Source organism: Barbus barbus (genome assembly GCF_936440315.1).
Source record: "Barbus barbus genome assembly, chromosome: 49".
NCBI lineage: Eukaryota > Metazoa > Chordata > Actinopteri > Cypriniformes > Cyprinidae > Barbus > Barbus barbus.
The window spans coordinates 19,180,070-19,197,772 of record NC_136727.1 but is presented as its reverse complement, the minus strand read 5'-3'; the positions used below and the strand labels follow the sequence as shown (position 1 = coordinate 19,197,772).

Here is a 17,703-nt window from a genome sequence, read left to right as displayed (position 1 = left end):
GGGACCTGGGAGGAAGGGAAGGGAAGGGAGGATTGGATTCGCTCAAAGGAGTCATGCCTAAAACACTGATAGATCCGCCCACTTTCTTTTAAACACACGACTGCGATTGGTCTGTCCTGATCAGTAACGTGACATTGCTAACCTTTAACTTAAAAATAATAATAATGATAGCTTGCGTTTAATTTCACAGTGAAAATGTATAATAAAATTGGTTATAAATAAACACGCCCTCTCTACAAAGCCCCGTCAGCCAATCCGATGTCCAGCTCAAGATGATTGACAGGCGAAGACTAAAACTAAGCCCCGCCCATTATAATCCGAAGTTCCATGAAAAATTCCTTTCCACTCGAATGATTTCGTTTCTGTTCTTCAGGACGAAACTCATGGCCAAAAATGCAGTCTTGAATTTCATTTCCACTCATCAGATCAGTCCACTCGCTAGTGCTCTTTAAGCATCTCTCCAGCTTCATGTCCATCTGACACGAGCAGCGCATGCATGTGGAGCTCGTGTGGGCTTCTGGAGTGATTCGAGCTGCTTGTGAGCTAATGTTAGCCTGTTAGCTCTCTAAACCTGATCAAGTCAACATGAAGATTACTGTGGATTTCGAGGAATGTCTGAAGGATTCTCCCAGGTTCAGGTGAGAAAGACGCTCAACCTAAGCTCATTTAATATGGTTGTGTTTGTTTTGGAGTTGAAAGTGCTGTGCATTTGGGAATTTTAGCTTTAAATGATACCATACAACATAAACGTGTACTTGAAGGATGCATATATTGTATGCTGTTGATTTTGCATGACATTGTTTTGATAATGGACTGGATTTGTGTTAAAATAAACTATTATGATTTTCACATTTGCATGAATGACAACCTTTACGAAACGTACTAGATGATATTGGACCGTATCATCTTAGTCATTAATTTATTCATAGCATGATATTTACATATTTTCAGTTATAAACGCACACATTTATAAACATTTCATATGTAATATGAACAAAACAAATTAAAGACATTTCAGTTTTGGGCCTTTGAGCAAGACAGTTAAAGGGCCAGTTCACCATTTTATTATTATTATTATTAATTCACCCTCAATTTGTTCCAAATATATTTCTTATGTGGAAAACTCTTTTCTCTTTTCCATACAATGTGAGTGGATGGGGACTGGAGCCGTCAAGGTCTAAAAATGGCCAAGGATACCAAAAAACCTGCGTAATTAATAGTCCATATGACGTGTGTACTATTGCAAATATGCTACAAAGTTTTTGAATGAATCATGCTATTTCTTACACAAAGTGAAAAAGTGCTTCATTGACCACTGATGTTTATATTTTCTTGGCCGTTCCTCAATCCCTGACTGAAGTGGCTCTTATCAGGATCATGAAGGAAAAACTTTCCAAAGTTATGAATTCTTATAAGACAGGCTGCACCATTTTAATGAGTTTTTTATTTTGTACTTTAGTGTGCACTTTTCTCCTATCTATGATCTGAAGGTTATCTTACTTGCAAAGGTTTCCTCCGCAGGCAGATTTTCCGCTGCTCATACTCATTTTTCCATTTTCTGTGTTTAACTTGGCGCTGTGATAAAAACGGGCCTCTTGAGGTGTGTTGAGTGCCAGGTTTAAATGAGCTGTTTGCGAATTCATATCCGCTTTGATCGGAGAGGTGTTGTTTTGTTTTTAGTAAATGCGTTTCACTTTTAGCAACTTCTCTCTTCATCTTCGATTCAAGCACATTGTGTTGTGCTGTATTATAAGGCGGACCGGTCCGGTCCTTGATTCTGATTGGTTGAGCCAAACAATTTGTTGCAACCTGAGGAACTACATTGTTTGGTGGAAGAATACTGTTTTTATTAATATCATTACCCTTAATTTGCTGTTTTTTTTTGTGAAACTTTACTACGCATGTGGAATAACCGTTTTATAAGAGCAGTACGCCCTGTGAAGGCTCCAGGGCTTAATAAAGGCCTTCTGAAGTGAATTGATGCGTTTGTGTAATAAAAATATCCATATTTAAAACTTTATAAACCGTAATCTCTAGCTTCTGCTAACTGTCGAAAACCACATGACACCAGCATTTTCCTTTATCCTTTGTCTTATGGTTACACCACATGACATATTTATTAAATTGAATTAAATAGGCCTAAACTTTAATTAATTCATTTATTTATTTATTGAAATAAATTTGTTTTTTTTTTTAAAACACATGAAATCAGCATTTTCCTTTTCATCTTCGTTTATGGTTACACCACATGACATTTTCATTTTATTAAATTATAAAAAACTTTTTAATTAATTAGTTTATTTATTGAAAATGGTATGTACATATTTTTTAAAAACACATGAAACCAACGTTTTCCTTTTAATTTTTGTCTTGTTTATGGTTACACCACATGACATTTTTAATTAAATTATATAAACCTTTTGATTAATTAGTTTATTTATTGAAAATGGTATGTACATGTTTTTAAAACCACATGAAACCATCATTTTCCTTCTCCTCTTTGTCTTGGCCTCTTATTTTTCAGTGTCCCTGTAGTTGTGTTGGTGTTGTGGTGGCTTCTGAATGACCAGTATATTGTTTTATTATAGTGTGCCAGGGTTCGCCTGCACAATTCCCTCCATGTCATCTCATTACATGGTGTGATTGGTTTTCTAAAAATCAGAGGTTTAGCTCATTGGGAACTCCCCTCCCCCTCTCTTTCATCCCAGATTGTTTCCCAACAATTGCAGGAAGGGATTCACAACAGAGGGCCTGACTCGAGCGTCACACACATCATGCCTCAAATCCACTGCTCCGTCCCAGTCAGGAATTTCTCCTGATCTCACCTCAGCCTAGTTTCCCATGATCCTCCGAGACTGGCGACGAGCCAACTGAAGACTCATCTCGGGATCTTTCATTACGTCTGCCTCCTAGTAGAAAGTTAATTGTGTTTTCATTCTCAGAATCTTTGAGGAAGGTGGGTGTGATTTCCTCCAGCTGGATAAACAAATCCCCGTCCACTCTTTAGGAATAGTTCTGCTTTTTATGATCAACATTGACAACTAGAAGTCTGATGTGGTTTCCTGCTTCAGTAGTATTGCCTCTTGTTCTTTATCCAGTCACCTAACAATGTTTTCATTCCCATGATGCCCATCATAAACATGACAGGTTATATGTATGCCACTTGAATATCAAAAGAAAGAAGAAAGAAATTGTACTTTGCATAAAGAAAATTAAGCCTGTGTTAAGACCATTGTGTTTTAGCTCATATAATGGAAGACCATTCATGAACAACTAACAATTATTTTACCCCCCCCAAACATTTTTTTTTTTTCTTTTTACATTTGCTTCTAATATAAATCAATCAAAACTATAACAACAATCTAATTAAAAAAATCAGTATTTATTCATAGTTTGACCTCTTTATGACAAGGCAAAGTTAGTTAATGTTTTAAAATGTCATGTGGTGTGACCATAAAAAAAGTAATCATTTATGATGATATTTCAAAAAAAATATTTCTTAAAAACTTTTTGGAAAATAAACATTTGCATGTGAAAAGACAGTACTCTTACGTGCATTCAATGTGTAAGAAAAATGTTATAACTGGCTTCCATGTTATTTTCTTAGAATATTAATTAAAACGTTAATTGAAAGTGTAAATGTGTAAATATGAAATTCATGATTCAGTTTTATCCGATTATGATTTAAAACCATATTTTTTTTACTCTTGCTGAAATATCCTTTGCTGTGGAAATGTTTCTAAAGTAAAGTAGGTTCAGTTTCTTTAGTTCGGTTTGGGACTCATTTGAGACTGTTATTTTAGCGAAAATATATTTTTATTATAGTTTTTGTTAATATTTTGGCTTTTTTTATATTTTCTGTTTTTTTTTCACTTTAATTTTGGTTAAAGTTTTAACTTTGTGTTTTTGTATTTATTTAGGTTTTCTTTTGAGAAAAAAAAAAGGCTAAACGATTTATTTTTATTTATTAGTTTTAAAATATTTAATGACGAATCATTAGAAATGTTGGCAGGTAAAACTTTAGTTTTATCCATATTACCTTAGTCTCTTAAAGGTGCTGTATCTATTTTTTAATACTAATTCATAAAAATATTTATGTTTGCAGATATTTTGGAAACATGTTAACTTGTTTCTCTGAAAAACAACAACGCTACAATCAGTTATTGTGTGTGTGTTCCGTGTCGGAATGTCTGTTTTTGTTTTGGTCAGGGTGACTCCACCCACTGCCAGTTTAATCAATAGAATTTCCACACCTCGGGTTGCCGGTTGATGGAAAACGCAGCATATTGCAACCATGGCAGCCAGTAAACAAACTGCTTCAGAGATCGCAGATTCTATCTCACCTAAAAAACCTTGGCGTCGATCTATAAATCTCTTATGACCAGAGGTATTAAAAAATATTAATCCAAATATAAAAATGGGGCGAATGCACAATTAAATGTGCAATAAATTAAATAGTAATAAATAATATGCATTTGAATCTATATTTGCTAATTTTGTATAAGGAATATAACAAGTTATTACTCATGTGCATCGGCATATATTTAAAATATCGACATCAACCCAGGTCTTGAAGTGCCATATCTGAGTGAGATTTGACCCTGTCATGTGTGCATGATCTGGAAGGAGTTATGAAAGTTCATCATACCATATTCATAAACCAATATTCCTGTTCCTCATCTGAGGTTATTCGGGGGAATAAATATTAAGACAAATAGTTGTCGAAGATTGAGTGTTGTTCTAATCCTGAAGATCAGCATCCAGGACCTCAGCAGTGCATCGGAGTGTGTTTTATAGAGACGTTTTTGTGTTTTTCTCATGCTTATTCAGGAATTTAGATTAACTCAAACATCCCAGCAATGAAGTCGCATGGAAATGTGAAGAGAAAAACAGCTGTTGATGGGAGTGAAACTGCACAGATCATCTCTTCTGCAGTGTTGCAGTGCTCATGACAAAATAATGTGCAAATATTGCATTAAACTGTGTTTTTCCTTTTGCTTTTAACCAAATAAACCAGTACCTGGTTGTGTTATGAAACATATATTCTATACTTATGAAGCATTTAATACTTCGTATTAGTGAGGCCGTTTTTGCTTATATACTGTCCCTTTAAGATTTCTGTATGCAAATGAGCTCTGTTGTAATTGGCTGATCTCTTCATACTAGCATAGATTAAGGCTATGACGATACAATACTATATTATAGAATATAACGTTTATAGAACTTTTTTCCACAATATTACATCTAGTTTAGGTCCTGTTGTTGACATTTTGATGTTTGCAGTGATTTATATTCCCAACAGTTAATGAAGAAATTGTTGTCTGAGTAAATGTGCATTTCCAGACTGAGTTGGTTTGGGTTTGTTTTTGTTGTTTTGAAAGTTGAAGCACACAGTAGTGCATGGCACTGATTGTGAATGACTGAAGTCCTGCTCTGTTCTCAACAGGGCGACCATCGAGGAGGCGGAGGGCGACGTCAGTGAGCTCGAGTCCAAACTAGACAAGGTACGTCGAGAAATGGCAAAATGTAGAGAACATGGCTGATGTTTATCAGCCATAAAGTGACGTTTATCGGTTTTTGCAAATTAACTATATATAAATTAATCAATAAATTAGAATGTCGTGGAAAAGTTCATTTCAGTAATTCAACTCAAATTGTGAAACTCGTGTATTAAATAAATTCAGTGCACACAGACTGAAGTAGTTTAAGTCTTTGGCTCTTTTAATTGTGGTGATTTAGGCTCACATTTAACAAAAACCCACCAATTCACATCTCAACAAATTAGAATACTTCATAAGAACAATAAAAAAAAAAAACATTTTTAGTGAATTGTTTGCCTTCTGGAAAGTTACTGTGCAGTGGTGTGAAAAAGTGTTGACCCCTTCCTGATTTTGATTTTTTTATTTTTTTTTGCATGTTTGTCACACTTTAATGTTTCAAATCATCAAACAAATTGAAATATTAATCAAAGATAACACAAGTAAACACTGCATGCAGTTTTTAAATGAAGGGTTTTTTTATGAAGGGAAAACAAAATCCAAACCCACATGGCCCTGTGTGAAAAATCACCCAGGCCTGATTACTGCCACACCTGTTCGCAATCTAGAAATCACTTAAGTAGGACCTGCCTGACAAAGTGAAGTAGACCAAAAGATCCTCAAAAGCTACACATCATGTTGAGATCCAAAGAAATTCAGGAACAAATGAGAAAGAAAGTAATTGAGATCTATCAGTCTGGAAAAGGTTATAAAGCCATTTCTAAAGCTTTGGGACTCCAGCGAACCACAGTGAGAGCCATTATCCACAAATGACGAAAACAAGGAACAGTGGTGAACCTTCCCAGGAGTGGCCGGCCGACCAAAATTACCCCAAGAGCGCAGCGACGACTCATCCAAGAGGTCACAAAAGACCCCACAACAACATCTAAAGAACTGCAGGCCTCAGTTGCCTCAGTTAAGGTCCGTGTTCATGACTCCACCATAAGAAAGAGACGGGGCAAAAATGGCCTGCATGGCAGAGCTCCAAGACGAAAACCACTGCTGAGCAAAAAGAACATAAAGGCTCGTCTCAGTTTTGCCAGAAAACATCTTGATTATCCCCAAGACTTTTGGGAAAATACTCTGTGGACTGACGAGACAAAAGTTGAACTTTTCAGAAGGTGTGTGTCCCATTACATCTGGCGTAAAAGTAACACAGCATTTCAGAAAAAGAACATCATACCAACAGTAAAATATGGTGGTGGTAGTGTGATGGTCTGGGTCTGTTTTGCTGCTTCAGGACCTGGAAGACTTGCTGTGATAAATGAACCATGAATTCAGCTGTCTACCAAAAAATCCTGAAGGACAATGTCCGGCCATCTGTTCGTGACCTCAAGCTGAAGTGAACTTGGGTTCTGCAGCAGGACAATGATCCAAAACACACCAGCAAATCCACCTCTGAATGGCTGAAGAAAAACAAAATGAAGACTTTGGAGTGGCCTAGTCAAAGTCCTGACCTGAATCCTATTGAGATGCTGTGGCATGACCTTAAAAAGGCGGTTCATGCTCAAACCCTCCGATGTTGCTGAATTACAACAATTATGTCAAGATGAGTGGACCATTCCTCCACAGCGCTGTAACAGACTCATTGCAAGTTATCACAAACGCTTGATTGCAGTTGTTGCTGCTAAGGGTGGCCCAACCAGTTATTAGGTTTAGGGGGCAAGCACTTTTTCACACAGGGCCATGTGGGTTTGGATTTTGTTTTCCCTTCATAATAAAAAACTTCATTCAATAACTGCATGTTGTGTTTACTTGTGTTATCTTTGATTAATATTTTAAATTTGTTTGATCTGAAACAAAGTGTGACAAACGTGCAAAAAAAAAATTTTGGAAGGGGGCCAACACTTTTTCACACCACTGTATATGTACTCAATACTTGGTAGGGGCTGCTTTTGCTTTAATTACTGCCTCAATTCGGCTTGTCATGGAGTTGATCAGTTTGTGGCACTGCTCAGGTTAATGGAAGCCCAGGTTGCTTTTGAGTTTGCTGACCAATCAAGCACAGTAACACCATGGTCATTGAACCAGCTTTTGGTACCTTTGGCAGTGTGGGCAGGTGCCAAGTCCTGCTGGAAAATGAAATCAGCATCTCCATAAAGCTTGTCAGCAGAAGGAAGCATGAAGTGCTCTAAAAGTTCCTGGTAGATGGCTGCGTTGACTGTGGACTTCAGAAAACACAGTGGACCAACACCAGCAGATGACATGGCAGCCCAAATCATCACTGACTGTGGAAACTTCAAACTGGACTTCAAGCAACATGGATTCTGTGCCTCTCCAGACTCTGGGACCTTGATTTCCAAATGAAATGCAAAATTTACTTTCATCTGAAAAGAGGACGTTGGACCACTGAGCAACAGTCCAGTTCTGTTTCTCCACAGCCCAGGTAAGACGCTTCTGACGTTGTCTCTGGTTCAGAAGTGGCTTGGTAGCCCTTTTCCTGAAGACGTCTGAGCGTGGTGACTCTTGATGCACTGACTCCAGCTTCAGTCCACTCCTTGTGAAGCTCTCCCAAGTGTTTGAATCGGCTTTGCTTGACAGTATTCTCAAGCTTGCGGTCATCCCTGTTGCTTGTGCACCTTTTCCTACACAATTTCTTCCTTCCAGTCAACTTTGCATGTAATATGCTTTGATACAGCACTCCTTGAACAGCCACACCTTTCAATAATGACCCTCTGTGACTTACACTCTTTATGGAGGGTGTCAATGTTCATCTTCTGGACCATTGCCAAGTCAGCAGTCTTCCCCATTATTGTGGTTTCAAAGAACAAGAGATACCCCAAATTTATACTGTATGGATGGTCATTAATTGAAACTCAAATGTAAATATTCTAATATTTTGAGATACTGATTTTTGACTTTCATGAGCTGTAAGCTCTAATCATCAAAATAAAAAAACTTGAAATGTTTTACTTTACATGCAATGAATCTAAAATATTTGAAAGTTTCACTTTTTGAAATAACTTACAAGAAAGAATTAACTTTCACGACATTCTGATTTGAGATGCACCTGTGTGTGTATAATGTGTATATATTTATGTATACATACTGTATATACAGTTCACACACACATTATGTAGACGCAAACTTTTATTTTGTATGTGATTAATCATTTTGACAGTAGGCTTGCTGCGATAAACTGTGTTGATGCTGTGTTTTACCGGTGTTTTGCCGTTTACCTAAGGTGATATTGGAAGTTTTTTTTTTCAAAACAATTGTTTCTTATTTAATTGGTTTCACAATATTTGTTGATTTTTACTTTATTTAAACTGCATGTAATTAATTTTATTTGACATCAAGGTGTATGCTGTGTCTCCAAGCTTTCTTCTTCATTTTGCTAATAAACGTTCTACGTTTCATTGGCTATTTATTTGGTTCCACAATGTTTCCTTATTTTCAGTTTTGTATACCTATTTAGACTTTGTAAGTTATTTGATATTAGGCATAGCCTATAGCATGGTGTATTTTTATTCGTTTTGTTAAAGGTATTTATAGGCTAAGTGAGTTTGTTGTATTGTTGTTGCTTGAATTGCATTCAAGCAATTGACGCCGAATTGCAGCTAATTCGAAAGTGAAGGTAAAAAGCGCATGGCACTTTTAAGCTATTTAAAATCCAGGGAAAACTCAAACAAACTAAAAACGAACAATTGCTTTAAGCCGCTAATTTGAAAGTGAAAGTAAAATGCGCACGCCACTTTTGCAAGCTATTTAAAAGCAAACGAAAAGCAAGAAAAAGAGGGAACACCCCCCCCACCCCCCAGTGTTGTAGCACGCTGATTAACTGGAGAGAAAACCCTATTTGACAGCGCTAGTAAATATGTTCATATAATACTATGAATATAGTCGTTATTAAGTTGATTTGTGACCTATGCTGGCAAAATGAGTCACAATGAGCAAAAAATTTATTTTTATGTGTACATTCTCTATTAAAAGACTAAAATTATGTATGATTTGTTGGAATCGGATGAAAAATGACTGAGCTACACCTGTTTTAAGTTGATAAAGTCAGCAAAGTAAATTTAGAGAAACTGATTTAAAGTTTTCTGAAGGTTCAAAGCAAAATCACCCAGCAATCATTACATCTTTTCCTCCACTTCTTTTCTTAATGATCATTACTAGATTCATAATCGCTGTGTGTGTGTATATATATATATATATATATATATATATATATATATATATATATATATATATATATATATATATATATATATATATATATATACATATATATACATATATATACATATATACATATATACATATACATATACATATACATATACATACACATACACACACTCACTCACTGGCCACTTTATTGCGTACACCTTGCTAGTACCGGGTTGGACCCCCTTTTGCCTTCAGAACTGCCTTAATTCTTCGTGGCATAGATTCAACAAGGTGTTGGAAACATTCCTCAGAGATTTTGGCCCATATTGACATGATAGCATCACGCAGTTGCTGCAGATTTGATGGCTGCACATCCATGATGCGAATCTCTCGTTCCACCACATCCCAAAGGTGCTCTATTGGATTGAGATCTGGTGACTGTGGAGGCCATTTGAGTAAAGTGAGCTCATTGTCATGTTCAAGAAACCAGTCTGAGATGATTTGAGCTTTATCCTGCTGGAAGTAGCCATCAGAAGGTGGGTACACTGTAGTCGTAAAGGGATGGACATGGTCAGCAACAATACTCGGGTAGGCTGTGGCATTTAAACAATGCTCAGTTGGTACTAAGGGGCCCAAAGTGTGCCAATAAATATTAGAGATCGACCGATATATCGATTTACCGATATTTTTCCCGATATTTAAGCATTTTTCCATAATCGAATATTGGTTTTGTAATATCGGATTCCCCGATAACACCGCCATCTTGTGGACGTTTTGAGAATTGCGCGCAGGATCGCAATTGCAGCGCATCTGAGGGGAGGGGAGACAGCAACGGCGTGCAGGTACTTGATTTGCTGTAGTTAGTAAACTATTTAATATTACAGGCATTAATGCACAAATTAGATGTATTACATAAATGCCTGATATATAGTTTAAATGCAACTTGGCTCTAAGAAATGATAAATAAGATACTCTGTCAAGCCCTGTCCCTTTAAAGATAGGCTATAACTTTGCCTGAAATAACACAGCCATGAATTAGCACATGGTGGAAATAAAAGCGCTGAATTTAATTCTCTCTGTGGTCTATTAGTCTCGTGAAGTCGGAGTCACATAGATAATCCGTCAAGTCCTCTCCCAATAAAGACGTAACTTTGCATGAATGAAATAATACAGCCATGAATGATTGCATGTTGGAAAGAAAAGCATTGAATGTAATTCTCTCTCTGTTGTCTATATGCTCATCATTAGTCTCGTGAAACCGCTTCATATTGCAGTTACTCAGCGGTTGATGCTCAAGAAATGCTCAGCTCGGCCACCGCATGTAACTTTTAACAAGATTCACTTTTTTGAAGCACCCTAAATTGTATTAACACTTACTATATAACCATTATTTCGTTTATAAACATCTAAATTAATACAACTCTATGGAAATTAATTATTTATTATCTCCGCGATCGATGGCAGTTTGAGTAGCCTATAGTTCTGTGTAAATGCAGATAAACCGCGCTGTCAGCAGCATAATTTAGAGCATGCCAGTTGAGAAATGCAATAAAATACAATGCTTGTTATATTCCAGAGAATATTATTCCGTGAATTAACATTATCCAGTGAATTATTCTTCACTCTTTATCCTATTAAACAGCTTATAAACCTACTAAAACTGCAGTTAAAAATGAAGTTGATATGACTCCTTTCCTTTATTTTCTCCATTTGAAAACATTAGACTTTCTATGTTCATTTTGCTTACTGCTAATATTAGTGTTGCTGCTAAAGCTTTTTATAAATAAAATATTTTTTATTGTTGTAATACGAAGATTAAATTGAACATGACAGGGCTCTAGACTGCGACCAAAATGGTAATTGTTTGCGAGTTAAAATTTGACGTGGGCTGTGTCCAAATTCAGGGTCTGCATCCTCCTTAGGATCCTTCCTACCCGGTTGAAGGAGGAGGGATCCTCCGACGTCCGCAAAACCCGGAAGTCGGTGTTTGTGAATTTGGACAGCCTACCCTTCTTTCAGTTCCCTCCCTTACCCGTTGCTCATATCCTGTCGCCTAGCAACCGTGACAGCGCCAAGCAAGAAGCGGGAAAATGGACAAACAAAGAGTTATTCTCCTCATTTGAATTCTTTTGGAAGAAATAAAGCAATTAAATAAATTAAATACTTTCTTTGCTCGTTGTCGGAGAGTTTTTTATATCAGACTACAAGACAGTCACATCCAGGTAAGCCATTATAGCCTATTTTTATTTGTTTTTAAGTATTCTACTAATTTCTCCTACAAATTCATTGAGCCGAAGCATAAACTTTAGCTTGTTTTGTCAGAGAAACTCCTCTCCCACTCCGCTACCGCTCGCTTCGTCCGCCATTACGCTCTGCCGAAAAGAATTATGGGATAGGTAGGACGGGAAAGGATCCACCACACCCATCCTTCCAATTCGGGGAAAAGGAGGACGTATTTGTGGGCCGCATTTGAAGGATCCTACGAATTTGGACAGCCTTCGTCGCGGCGCTGTGACGTAACATCCTTCAAATGAGTACTCCGAAGGATGCAGACCCTGAATTTGGACACAGCCGTGGTCGCATTTGTACGAGTGCCAGGTCTGCGCTACTCCAAAGCGTCTGCTTCATACAGCGCGCGCTGCCAGCCGCAGCACATTATAGCAGGAGTCAGATTTCACTGATCACGTGAAGAGAGGTGCTTTCAGCCGAGCGCTTAGTGGGTAGAGCCTGGTTCATACTCGCCGCGTCAGCATGAGCGTGAAGGTGCGCGTCGCAGATGGAGCGCAACGGATGGATTTGTTTTCAAACTAAAGTAAAAGACCGCTTCTTAAACCAGAGAAGGTGAACATGCTGGTGTTCTTGTAGAAAAACATGCAAGTCCTGTCAGCTACAGCCAGTTTAGTTTTACTTTTCTTTTTGTTTTCGTTTTGAGAAGCTTGTTATCTTTGCTGTTTACCTCAGGTTATGCTATGGAGGCTTTCCTTAATTAAAAAAAAATATATATTAATATTTACTTGCTTCCTCAGAGTTTGCTAAACATTCTGTAATATACTAGGTATATAGTACAGCATGTGATGTGTCCTGTGCCATGCCTCGTCTTATTCGTTTTTGTTGATAAATGTTATGTAAGACTTTGTCATTGTCAACGTACTGTTTTATTGTTGTTGCGCTTTTTAATTAAGAATAACAATGAATCCATCTTTTGTTTTAGTCTTAAAAAGTTAAAGGTGTATAGATATAAGCAAAACAGACAATTATCTTTTCTTGTAAAATGTGACACCAAGATCGCAAATTTGAAAGTAAAAAGCGCACGAAAAAAGGAATTCCTGTTCACAAAATTTAAATCACAAATAATACCGATGAAAAAGAACGAGTTGAATGTTGAAAACTTTTGTTACCATATAACTATAAACTATGATAAAAGTTCATCAGCATGCATTGATTAATCAAATGTTGTAGCAAAAACAAAAAACAAATTGCAACCAAATTATGTGCTCGTGCGCAAAAGTGAGATCAGTGGGAAGAATGAGTCTAGAGCCCTGCATGAAAGACTGCTAATTCTCAAAACATTTTTTGTTAAGATGACTGAAAGGAGGAAAAACCAAAGTGAAGTATGGACTTACTTCACGCAGTCATTTATTTACTTTATAACAGTAAATAAATATCGGTTCTGCATATCGGTTATCGGGCACATAGACATGCAAATAATTGGTATCGGTTATAAAAAATCAATATCGGTCGATCACTATAAAATATCCCCCACACCATTACACCACCAGCCTGAACCGTTGAGACAAGGCAGGATGAATCCATGCTTTCATGTTCTTTACGCCAAATTCTGACCCTACCATCTGAATATTGCAGCAGAAATCGAGACTCATCAGACCAGGCAACGTTTTTCCAATCTTCTATTGTCCTATTTTGGTTTCCTGTTCTTAGCTGACAGGAGCAGCACCCGGTGTGGTCTTCTGCTGCTGTAGCCCATCTGCTTCAGGGTTCGACGTGTTGTGCGTTCAGAGATGGGCAGAATACCTTGCTTGTAACGAGTGGTTATTTGAGTTAATGTTGTCTTTCTATCTTCTCTAACCAGTCTGCCCATTCTCCTCTAACATCAACAAGGCATTTTCGTCACACAACTGGATATTTTCTCTTTTTCGGACCATTCTCTGTAAACCCTAGAGATGGTAAATCCCAGTAGATCAGCAGTTTTTGAAATACTCAGACCAGCCCGTCTGGCACCAACAACCATTCCACGTTCAAAGTCTCTTAAATCCCCTTTCTTCCCCATTCTGATGCTCGGTTTGAACTTCAGCAAGTCGTCTTCACCACATCTAGATGCCTACATGCATTGATTTGCTGCCTTGGCTGATTAGCAATTTGTGTTACCAAGCAATTGAAAAGGTGTACCTAATAAAGTGGCCGGTGAATGTGCGTGTGTGTGTGTATACTGTATATACTATAACTATTTTTTATTTTATCTTTGTTATAAATGAGAACAGATGCAAAAAAAGAACAAATATAAGAAAGAAAAGTGTATAGTGTATTGCTCTTTTATTTTACATCTAAACATAAGCATTCAAGTAAGAAAAACAAATAGGCCTAGGAAAATGTAAAAATCACTGAAGTGTTACAAATAAATTGATTATTAAAACTATAAAAGCAGTTCAATCAAGCAAGATAGTGCCGTCTTTGTGTGCGCTTCGGATGACAGTCAGCACAAGAAGCGAGCAGAGAAAGGGTCTCAGAAAACATACAAATAAAGATACATTTAGATGTTTAATTACTATTTGGAGCATTGGGATCACTAGACTTAATGAACTCATTTTTGTGAAAACCTCAAATTTGACCAAATCGTAATTTTTCACATTATTTATTTATTTATATTTACCTGTAGCTCAATATTAGCCGGGTTACATTTGCATTACCATGTAATACCATCTCTGTACATATCTGCCATATGGACATTACCTTGACATAGTCTCTGCCATTTTATAAGCAGCATAACATTGAGTTTGACGTCACTTGCTTTAATGTCAGCAGCACATATGATAATCCAGCATGATCTGAAAATATCTGTTAAGAATCTCAAAATGGCCAAATATCAACCTAATACATGTTCAGACCTCAGGAAAGAAGCAGCAACACCTCACTATAGTCTTAGTTTGATTTGAGCTCTTCCCTGTTGTAGTCCCTATGAGTGGGGTGACCTTAAGGTCATTTTCTAAAGTCATAAATTCTGTTTTGTTAATTTAAACATCTATAATGTGAACAGATTATATACAGAAACCAAAAAAGAACAATATATTAAAAATTGTATTTGTTGCTATGCCTTTATAGGGACAAAAATACATTGATAGTGTCATTTTGTTGCAAAAAAGAAAATGCAGTCAATTAAAATGTCAGACTTTATCTTTTAGCCTAATATTATATATTATTTTTATTCACTATCAAAAGTAAACGTACCAAAGATAAAGTACCAACTATTTGTCTAAGCAATCAGACTTTTTGTAACCCTTATTTTTGTTTTGTTTTTTGATCCCTAACCAAAAGTACCAAAGATAAAGTACTGCTTGCTTGCTTTTTTTTTTTTTTGGGTTTCATTTTGTTTGTTTGTTTGGGTGGGGGGGTTGTTTTGTTTGGTTAGTTTTTCTTGTTTTAATTCATTTATTTTTTTGTTTTGTTTTTTTGACCAATAAAGTACCAACCTTTTCTAAGCAGTCAGACTTTATTTTCTAGCCTGATATTTAGTTGTTTAGTTTTGTTGTTTTTATGTAATTTATTATTTTGCTGCCTTGAATTAAACTGATGGCTTTGTCTGGCCAGCGGAGAATGGAACACTGTTTCCCGGTTTAATACTGGAAAGCTGCTTAGACACAATCTACATTGTAAAAAGTGTTATATAAATAATGGTGACTTGTTTTTTTTATTGTTTGTTTTGTTTTGATAAAGCAACAAGCAATCAGACTTCAATTCAATTAATTTTAACCAAATATTTTATTTTTGTTTGGTTTGGTTTTTCTTTTTTGATTTTTGTTTTGTTGTTTCATTTTGTTTTTGTCTTGTCTTTCGTTTTCTGACCAAAATAGTACCAACCACTTTTCTAAGCAATCAAACTTTTTTATAACCATTTTTTTTTTTTATTGCATTTTTTTTTTTTTTGGTTTGTTTTGACACACCAATTACCTAAGTCAGAGTTTATTTTTACCCTACTATTTTTTTGACCACTAACTAAAAAATTGCAAAACAGTACCAACCACTTTTCTAAGCAGTCAGACTTGTGAGTTTTGCCTGACAGATGATAACAAGCCAAAAGAAAATGCCACAGATTGATATATTTATACACTTTTACATGTATATTTTATTAATTTATGTTTACAGTACATGTACACATCTAAGTACTGTGTATTGTGTTTAGCTGGTGAAACTCTGCATTGGGATGATAGATGCTGGAAAGGCGTACAACACGGCCAACAGGCAGTTTGTGAACGGGATTCAGGAGCTGGCGCAGCAGTCTGCCAAAGATGATGTTATCGAGGTGAGTGCAGACGATTAATCTAATAACCAATCAGCTCTTATTAGCCCGAGGCTTTCAGAATCACAAACCTATTGAGCCAGCCATATGAAAGCGTCCTTGGAGCGAAAACTAGTCCAGTTTGTTTGGCTTGCTGTAATATGATGTGCCAATTGAAAGACTGCTATTTATTTAGTGATCGTTTGAAAGCATGCTTGGTTTGTTCACACAGAAACATTGGCTACATGCCAGCATTCCTAGTCTATGCATATTTACTTTCCTGCTTCTTTGAAATATGTCCATTGTGTACGCTCCATTGTACTATGAAACGATACCAGTGTTCCTCATATAGGCGTATGGTGCAGGTAAATACTAGTGTTTGTTTTTACTACCGTCACAGTTCCATCAGTAAGAAACCCTTCATCAACACCAAACCTGAAATGTGTTCCAAATAACATCCTGGACATGTTTTAAAATTACGGTTTTGTGATGGAAATAATATGTGATCCTGGAGCACAAAACCAGAAATACGTTGTTTTTTTTTTTTTTATATACGAAATTGCGATTTATAAATCATATGAGAGCTGAATAAATAAGCTTTCCATATATATGAATACTTTTACAATCCTATTTTCTGTTCTTCAGTCAATTTATTTTTTTGTAGGTTTACCAACTATAATGTGAAAAAGTATATGTATTAATGGAAAAATTAATATAATTATTTTTAAAATGAACCATTACATTATGGTAGTATTTATACTGACTAAAAATACATTAATTGTATTACAGTACAATAATTGATTTACTTTTTGAAGTTTTTTATTATTATTATTTATTGTAAAACAATATTTAAAAAGTCAACATAAGAACTTGTAGAGAAAATATGGTGAAAATGTCAGACTTCAATTATTAAGCTTTTAAGTTTTGTTTTGTTTAGTTCTGTTTTCTGGTCAAATGGGTCTTTTTTGAGTTTTATTTTGGTATTTTCTGCATTTGTGATAACCATATTTTTTTTTTTTTTTCTGTCTTGTAATCCGTAGCGTTGACTCTTTGCTGACCTTTGTACTGTTCTCTGATTTCTTCACAGTCCAGTCTGAGCAAGTTTGCAGAGAATCTTCAAGAGATGATCAACTATCACACTGTAAGAAAATCTGGACAGCTTTTGCCGTATTGCATTATTGCCTATGACTTCTCCTGTTTCTCCCCCTTTTTAATCAAAAAAAAAAAAAAGGAAAAGCTTAAATGTGCTGAGGTGCTGAAAATGTTGACTTCAGAAGAAATGACCACATTTATTTCTTACGCAATGAACAATTTCCCTCTTTCCTCTCTAGTCCATTAACTTTAACGGAGATGGTCCTCGAGTTGAATTGAACCATAGAACAGGACCGTTTATGATAACTGCTGCAATAGTGCCCCTTGTGGCAACACTGGGAAGTGATTTTAATTTCAACTACTTTACAGTGAAATCAAACTTGTGTAGCTACGAATTGAGCTTGACTTCATGTTATAGTGTAGAGTATGTTCTAGCTCTTTTCATTTTTT

General features: G+C 36.1%; 1 protein-coding gene across 2 annotated transcripts in view; it reads left to right on the top strand.

Moving 5' to 3' along the window:
• Positions 1 to 314: 314 nt before the first annotated feature.
• Positions 315 to 17,703, top strand: part of LOC306867757 (arf-GAP with coiled-coil, ANK repeat and PH domain-containing protein 2-like) — a gene marked incomplete at its 3' end in the record, with an annotated part of 44,543 nt that continues 27,154 nt past the window's right edge. For both annotated transcript variants that reach the window (XM_079413609.1, XM_079413608.1), the window contains exons 1-4: positions 315 to 638; positions 5,447 to 5,504; positions 16,066 to 16,185; positions 17,249 to 17,302. In XM_079413609.1, coding sequence (XP_079269735.1) covers positions 586 to 638; positions 5,447 to 5,504; positions 16,066 to 16,185; positions 17,249 to 17,302 — 285 coding nt within the window. In that variant the 5' untranslated portion in view covers positions 315 to 585. The remainder of the gene's footprint in view (positions 639 to 5,446; positions 5,505 to 16,065; positions 16,186 to 17,248; positions 17,303 to 17,703) is intronic.